Source organism: Malus sylvestris, chromosome 16 (assembly GCF_916048215.2).
Source record: "Malus sylvestris chromosome 16, drMalSylv7.2, whole genome shotgun sequence".
Classification (NCBI taxonomy): domain Eukaryota; kingdom Viridiplantae; phylum Streptophyta; class Magnoliopsida; order Rosales; family Rosaceae; genus Malus; species Malus sylvestris.
In genome coordinates, this window is record NC_062275.1 from 35707951 (window position 1) to 35716793 (window position 8843).

General features: G+C 35.6%; 1 protein-coding gene across 1 annotated transcript; it reads right to left on the bottom strand.

The window, feature by feature from the left end:
- Window positions 1-1522: 1522 nt before the first annotated feature.
- On the bottom strand, window positions 1523-5811 carry LOC126606556 (probable xyloglucan endotransglucosylase/hydrolase protein 30). The gene is made up of 4 exons (XM_050273955.1): window positions 5305-5811; window positions 5100-5200; window positions 4684-4892; window positions 1523-2174 (listed from the first exon to the last, which is right to left on the bottom strand). Exons 1-4 carry the CDS (start codon window positions 5531-5533, stop codon window positions 1646-1648), a joined length of 1068 nt encoding a protein of 355 aa, XP_050129912.1. The 5' UTR covers window positions 5534-5811; the 3' UTR covers window positions 1523-1645.
- Between the last annotated feature and the right edge of the window lie 3032 nt (window positions 5812-8843).

The window sequence follows — 8843 nt, forward strand, 5'->3', positions numbered from 1 at the left end:
CTTGCATTTGATTGCATGGTTTTGGTGATGTTTCTTGTATAAATTTGGTTTTTGGAATGATGGATGGAAAATAGCAAGGCAACCACAAAAATTCATGAAACTTCATTCCGTTTAAACATCATTCCTCCCCTTGTTAAATGTTTTAATTAGACAGGTGATGATTCTCCAAGGGTGAGTTCGGTTTCAATTGGTTAGGTTTTTTTCCAAAACCGAAACCAAATCGAAATTTTGGTTCGGTTCGGTTCAATTTTTTTTTATTTGGTTCGGTTTAATTTTGATTTGGTTTTTTTCGACTAGGTTTCGGTTTGGTTTTTTTTTTATAAAACTTTTTTATTTTTTAAAATTTGAAAATTGGTCTGTGCTCTACAACTTTGCTTACAGTTTTTCCATTTCAAAGAAAGTAAAGGAAGAAAAAAAGAGAAAGAGAAAGAAGACGCAAGAACAAACAAAGAGAAAGAAGATGTAGGGAGAAAAAAAAAAGGAAGAAAGCAAAGAGTCGGATGGGGAGAAAAAAATGGAAGAAAGAAGAGGGTTGGGTGGGAAGAGTGGGGAGAAGAAAAAGGACTTAGACTATGGGTTAATGGTTGCCCTAAAACAAAAGCTTAAAACTTGGGTCTAAACTTAAATTGGGCTTGGAATATAAACATTCCAATATTAAATAAATAAATATATTTAATTGTATTTAATTCGGTTCGGTTTGGTTTGGTTTTTGAATTATCAAAACCGGAATCGAAACTGAACCAATAATTTTCGGTTCGGTTCGGTTTTTTTTTTGTTCTGATTTTTTCGGTTTTGGTTCGGGGTTCGATTTGGTTTTTTTCGGTTTTCAGTTTTTTCAACCCACCCCTATGTTTCTCATTGTTATCAATGAGTATTATTTGCATCTGAAATCATATCCATTGGTGTTTATAATTCGGACTCATGCCCTATTCTTTTAGTTAATCTTTTTTTTAATGATTACTTTTATAATTTGTTCTTTCGTAGAAATATTAAAAATATTTGAATTTCTTATTTTCAGTTCTTTGTCTTGTGAATTGAAATAAGCATCCAATAGCTCATTTTACTAGGGGTAATGCAACACTTAAGTAATAATTCAATCTTTAACATTCATGTCATTTAGTTTACACAATTTTTCTACAAATTTAGTCTTCCTAATATTACCCTTTACTAATTCATGATTTTGTGTACATGAGAACGTGCTAGTCAAGTTGCGCACTAGAACGTCCGTACGTTGTATATACAAATTCGTACAGCACTTGTTTTTCTTAAATGAGGTTTAACTTCGAGACAAGATTTCAACGAGGCAAATTGTATATACAAATTAATACAGCACTAGTTTTTCTTAAATGAGATTTAAATTCAAGACAAGATTTCAACGAGGCAAAGGATAAAAAAAAAAAAAAAAACACAAATGCACGCGCGCACACAATATATATATATATATATATATATATATTGAAACACTAAAGATTCAAGGGTTGAACTGACATTGGAGAGAGAACAAAAGTGTGATGCACAGACGTATGGAGTATGGTATACTAGTATAAGCTAGGGTTGAATTTACACGTATGAGATGTATGAATTGATCAATCGATCGTATATAGTGTCTGAAAAGTTTCAACTGTACGTGATCCATGTACCATCATCACACGTCTGAAGCGTTGTCGGAGTTAGGGACGGCTCGGTTTCGGTTGCGGGACCTCCGCTTGGACTGTCGTTTGTGGCTGCCACCAAACTTCAACCTGCCAGTGTCCTTGAAGCGTGCCTTCTCAGCAGAAACGGTGACGCACTCGGATGGTGGCACTGGGTAACGCAACGAATCGTAGCAATATGAGTAGTACATGTAACGCTGCCGAAACCTGCTCATGGCGGCTCGCCGCTGACGCGTGATGACGGAGTAGTCTTGGGTGGCGAGGTGGGTGTAATGTTCCGCGCACGCTTCAGCGGCAGGGATTTGCTGGATTGGGTCGGCGGGGCAGCCCTCTAGGACTAGGTCTTTGAATTCTGCTACGAAAGGAGCATATTTGTAATTCACCTTGTATTGCCCGCCGGAGGTGGCCCAACTGCTTGCATCCCATATAGTCGTATACAAGGACATTGGCTTGGAGGGGTAGTCAGCGCCCATTTCTTCATTTCGCACTACCTCTCTAATTGGGACTTCATCCACGTAGAATCTGAACGTTACATTCACATATTCTCTTTAATTTTAGTCATCGAATTAAATAAATCAAATTAAAACATATGACAAGATTAAACAAGAGTTTAGAAAGAGAAAGAAAGTATTTGGTAATTTCCCTTTTATAAATAGTTGAATATTGCTACAACCGGTTTCAAACATGAATACATCAACATCTCACATTAACGTTATACAATGACTTTGTCGAATAACATAATTTAGTTCCCATTTATTCCTCACCAAGTCACTAGCATAAACAGCAGAAAGTATTGTGTGTGTCACACATAAGAGAAGGATGCTTCAAACATATATGACATGTTTTTTAACCAATAAATATGTGACATATTGTGCTATTATATTTTAGTCCAGACATTTAGCAATAATTATACATTATCTATCACTTAATTGATTCAATTCATATGCTGATCTGGTATAAACATAACATGTACTTTGTCACAAAAGGAGATACAATGTCATTATAAAAGTTTTGCAAAAATGCTACTCTTACCATCTTGTTGCATCATTTCTCTAATAGAGATGAGACTTACATGCGTTGGCGGGCTCTACTAACCGATTAAATTTAGTTGCTCTTTTAGACCTCAAAACATTGAGGAATGCTACACTTATTATCTAATTGTATCATCATTTGTATTATTCTTCTAATGAGATAAGACTTACATATGTTGATGAGATCTATTTCTATTAAAAAAATAGTACAAATGACACTACATGAGAAGTGTAGTATTCCTCAATGTTTTTGGGGAGGCAGATTGTCTGTCCTTCTATTATGGTACCCTTCTCATCCCCTCTTATTTGTGCGGTCACGGTTAAGCCACGTCAACATTTTATATTCCTATTACTTTTTGTTTTATTATCTCTATATAAACAATAATATAAAATATTGACGTGACTTAACCGTAACCGTACAACTAGAAAGAGATAGGAATGACACCATAACAGGAGAGCAAACAATCTACCTCGAAAAAAAAAAGACTAAATTTAATAGACTTGTAGGTAGAAGCAACCCAGACGCAATCCCAAAGTGCGTGGGGCCTCCCCTGAGGTCAAATAAAGCATAAAACAAAGTCCACAAAGCATGGGTGGTTGCGTACCCGCGTTAACAATTATAAATTTTTTATTGTGACAGGAATATGGTGGTACATCACGTGTTTTTATATAAGTAATGAAAAATTATATTTTTTAAGTTATTAAATTTTTAGCACATATATTTTACTATTGATATAGTGACACGTGATGTACCATTCTGTATTCTAGTCACACTGAAAAATATCTCCTGAACGGCAAGAATCATCATGATCCATAGATAGATACTAAAACTTTCCCAAAACAGAAGGAATCAATGAAAGAAATCAGGAAGTAATTTCCTACCCTTTCTTTTTTTTTCTCCCTCTACACATCCTTATCTATTTTTAATCATTAATTTAAAGAAAAACTAATAAAAATGATTTGAAAACTTTGAGTTTTAACCATAAAGACAAAATAAATGGTCTGAAAAGTGTAAAAAAAATGTAATTTTTCGTTAAAGTAAACAGTACCTGAAACTCTTCGTTAAAGTTCTCTTAATTTAAATCAATAAGAAATAAAAATAAACAAACAAAAATAAAACATCAACGTGTATAAGAAAGAAAAAGTGTAAAAAATCATTTCTCTAAAGAGGAATGACAACAAAAACAAAGCCATAAATAGCTTAAGAGGAAGTGAAATTAACTGATTAGCAAGGGCAAGCCATGATTTTTTTTCTTGAGTGGGCTAACTGAAAATGGTACCATAAAATCATATGTTTATTTTTTTGTTTATATAAAATTACCAATATAAAAGAACAACAATATAATATAAACTATTCTCAAATTCAAAACCCTAATCAATAAATTCAAGAACCATATAAATAATTAACCTACAAATTAAATCAAGAATAAGTAAATAAAGAGATTAAGAACGTACCAATGGTGACATTCATTGGAAAATTGCAACGGAAAGTCAAGAATTGCGGAGATAGGGATTTAATTGTGGATTTAAAGAACTTATGTTTCTTTTCTTGAGTAAGAAGCACAAAGGCTAAATTACATATGGTAAATGGTTTTTTTCTTTAAAGAATAGGATAAAAGAGGACTGGAGATAGAACTAATTTATAATTTTTAGCATAAAACGTATTATTTACTACCTCTCCTCTATTAAATATACATTAAAAAATAATCTGTATTGAAATTGAGTAGGCTATAAGCATGAATTTACAAAAAAATAGATCTATTCACAAACTCATTTTTACTTCCAACACATCCTTATTAATATTTTGCCAGTAATCATCTTCAATTCATTTGATCTAAACAATCAACAATTGAGAAAAGTGTGTAAGAAGTAAAAATGAATGCATGGATAGCATTACCCTTACAGAAAACCTCTCTAGGCTATAGACCACCTTAGCCTTGTGGGTGGCTACGCCATTGCTGATTAGATGAGAATGGAAGAAAGGATTGGATCGGACTTACATGGTGTTTTCGGGTGTCCAAAGGATGCTGTAGCGGTGGAAGTCTTTCGTAGGGTCGAACCAGAGGCGGTAACGTTCTTCGCGGCCGCGGTTGGTGCTGCCATTTCCGTAGAGGTTGGTTTGGAATCTCCATGGCTTCCCTTCTGTGTTCCCTAAGAATTCTATGTCCAACTCATCGTGGTTCTTCTCGAATACGTCCGCGTTTGATGTCTGTTTGTTCAATTTGGTCATCGCCACCAGACAAATTTAGTAGCACATTAGAATTACCTCCCCTAGTTATTTAGAAAATATCAACGAATTTCCCTTCAATTCCTCAGACCAAAAACGGATCATTTCTACGTAAGAAAAAAACGGTCGTTTCAAATTAATTTACCATATATATAAAATTGTGGTACGTAGAAATAACAAGAAACTTACGTAAAAGGCAACACAGATACCGGCAGTATAATCGGATGGCAACTTAATGTTAGCGCTGAAGAAACCATGGTTGTAAAGATTGGAGGAGATGAAGCCAGAACCTTGATTAATTTTTATTTTTATTAAAAAAAAAAACGAGTTAATTAGTATGAATAAAAAAGAGTATTTCAAGAGACAATTAGAGAATTACAAATTAATTACGAACCTGTGAAGCGATCAAGGAGGAGACGTACACCTTTTCCGTCGGGTGATCGGACAAGGTTGCCATCGCCGAATAGAGGGGTATAGCCTTGGTCGAAGGGGATGGTGGTCAGGTTGTAGAAAGCTGCGTCCACGTTTCCAACACACACAAGGATCAATGGTATTAACCTCAAAGGCTGGAAAAATAGAGAAACTCCATTAGACCAATATCTACAGGGTTGTAATCCCTCCATTTGCTTTCAATATTTTTTTCTTTAGCGATTCAAATTTAATCTCTCTTCTCTCTTCTCTCTTCTCTCTCTCTCTCTCTCTCTCTCTCTCTCTCTCTCTCTCTCTCTCTCTCTCTCTCTCTCTCTCTCTCTCTCTCTCTACATCCGATCCCACCTCTTTCGATTTCTCTTCCAAGTCCGTTTATACACACACACAGACACACGCGCGCGCACACACACACACGCACACATATATACATCAGCTAAAAGAGGCCAATGAGAATTCAATGCAAAGGTTACGAGAGAGAGAGAGAGAGAGAGAGAGAGAGAGAGAGAGAGAGAGAGAGAGAAGGAAAGAGTATATGGTCCTCGGCTGCTGATTAGCCATTGAATGTGTTAATCAATTATTTCTCCACCCATCTTTTTCTTTTTTGCTGAATATTTCTTAAAAAATATTAAACTTTTGTTTTTTTTTGACGAATGATGCATCAACAGGTTAAATTGTTAGTTGTTAGGGCAAGGAGGGTTGTTGAATTGCACTCACACCATGGTGTATAGATATTATTATTTTCCATCATTGCAGTAAAACATCATCTGACTACAAAAAAAACCGAAAGCAATTTGTTTTTTCCAAACTGGATTTTAACTTTTAAAAGGGATTTGAACACATTAAAATTTGAAAATAAAATAAAGGTGGGTGACTTGTTACAATTAGTATATAAATTATATAATGAATAACAAAATTTAATGACCACCAATCCAATATTCATGCAAAGGAATAATGGATACTGATTCCTGACAACTATAAATAACAAATATGATATGGATTCTTGTGGTTTTAATTTACAATTTATGACAAAAAATTGAAATACTAGTTCCATACGGTGGTTCATTTATAATTTTAATGATAATGATCCTACCATGCAATTCAGATATGGTCATGTTGTTATTCTAACCAAACCAGCAGGTCCATAAGAGCAGTTCCATCGGTGAACTGATAGGCCATCACCCAGCCAAAAAACCAGCTCAGTATCTAGGCTATCCACTCCAGCCCGGCATTTTGACCGGCACCCAGCTCAAGCTGGTCTCCAGGCCAGCCCAAAATCGACAGAGGTGTGGGCCGACCCGTATGACGCCATGTTGATGAAGGATTTATTTTGAAAAACATGTTCATTTGAATAACATCATATGGCATGCAATTAACAAATTAAAGGCGGAATCATGCTTGTATGCATTCAAAAACAAAACATTACCCATGAAATTCAAAGCCTAGTAGATTGGTGAACCAATAATCAACTCAAAACAAAGTGAGTTGAAATTAATACCTTTGTAGATTCCTCTTTGCATAAGCAAAGGCTAATCACCCAAAGAGATAGGGGCCTTCATTCCTTGCTTCTTAGATCCATGGATTTGGATGGAAGAATAGGTTTCTCCAAGTTCCCAAAATAGGGAACCTCTAAGTCTCTTCACCAAGGTTTGATTATAGAAGAAATGAGTGACCTTGGAGTAGTAGTATTGCTAGATGTACCCTCCAAGGTGTTAGCTTCTTTAGAGAGAAAATGGAGAGACAATTCTCACCCATTTTCACCCAAAATAAACCCTTAATCACATTAATGAATATTTGGCTATAAAGTCATTTATATAGTCACTTCTTTAAGTGACCTAAACAACCAAAACCCTAATTCATACACATATGGCCGGCCATTTAGGGAGTTTTGGGCTTTTGGGCCTTAATGAATCTTTATTCATTAAATTGTCATACAACTTAAGTTAATGGGCTTGACGTTCGAAGCCCATTGGGCCTTAAGGTCCAAAACTATCCCGAAGTCTTTAACGAACTTATTCGTTTGATTAATTAACATATTAATTAATCCTTGCCATAAATAAATGATTAAACCATTTAATCATTCTTACTCATTTCCATTTAATCTTCAATCTCCACCTTTTATGGTGTGCGATCCATTAGGTTCCTTTTAGCGAGGCAGTGGGCGATTAAAACCATTTTACATCGATTGTGAATTGAAACAATTTTCAATTCTCCCTTTAGTGGTTATACACGTATAGGGCTTCCACAAACCATGGTTGACGCCTAGCAGCATGTCATGGTTACCCAAGCTAATCAGAAGAGGATAGAGAACCTATTCAGTTCGGGATTACAAATGCAATACGGTCCTTCTCTAATCTAATACTCTTGACCACATTGTTTGGTATGATAGTTTATTTACTCATGTCTACTATCCAATGTGAATCGTTTGCTTATATGATTTCCTTGAATGTGATTTGGAACGCATTCCCCAATCTCATTCATACTCTGGCCAGAGATTCCAAATCATATCATAGAGTATTCTCCCTCAACTGTTTGAAGGTTAGAGATCCCTTGTTGCGCATTTACTTGTCTCCATAGCTAAGTGGCTTAACCCCAACGATGCCGTGACACCCCTAGGGGGTGAATTAGACATAATCAAAGATTAAGGACTTAACCACAAGACAACTGTGATGCCTCAGGTCAAAGGACTACTTTGCATTATCCCAACCATGAGTTCTCATGTGACATGGAATATAAGAACTCTTCGTTGATCACGTTCAGTGAACTCATTCTCTTATTGAGCACCTACGTACTTGTCTTGATGTCACACACACCAATGACTCGAGACTAGTCACTCTCCCTGAGAGAAGACACAGTACGTACTGATCTTAACGGACTGTCAATGCCCAATTGGTAATCCTATGATCAGGAACATTTAGGATGTGTCTACGAAAGAATGGTCTCATTAATCTAACTTCATTAGATTGCATTCTCCCAATCACATATTCCTTGGACTTTATCGTTTAAGCATATAACATTTATATGAGACGGCTCAAACAATAATCTTTGCCCTTTATATGTTAAACTAGATTAGTTTAACATTTGAAATGTCCGTAAAGTATCATCATATGATTGGTTTTAGGGCACATTTCCAACAATCTCCCACTTGCACTAGAGCCAATCAGCATTGGTCATCAGTGATGATACCTCTTCTGTAGTCATTTCATAAATGGCTGAAAAGTAGGCCTAGACAATGGATATCTATATGTGTTATCCACAGAAGCAACCTTGAGAATAACGACGTCACCATTATACATGATTCTCAATCATGTGGTTCAGTCTCTCATTTGTGTTCGGATCTTGATGAGACCTTGATTCCCAGGCTTGAGCTATCGCCCCATTAGTGTCATACACTTTCTGGTTGGAATCGAATAGAGAGTTCATAAATGAACTTTCCCATCCAAACAACATTGTTGTAAACTTCTATATGGCAATATATCTTGCATTCATAATGGAACACACTAAAGT

Coding starts and splice junctions, on each gene's coding strand:
- LOC126606556 (XM_050273955.1), bottom strand. CDS start 5,533: ATGGAGGGATTACAACCCTGTAGATATTGGTCTAATGGAGTTTCTCTA. Junction 4,893..5,099: donor GTATCTGTGTTGCCTTTTAC/GTAAGTTTCTTG, acceptor TTGAACAAACAG/ACATCAAACGCGGACGTATT. Junction 2,175..4,683: donor TGGACACCCGAAAACACCAT/GTAAGTCCGATC, acceptor TGTAACGTTCAG/ATTCTACGTGGATGAAGTCC.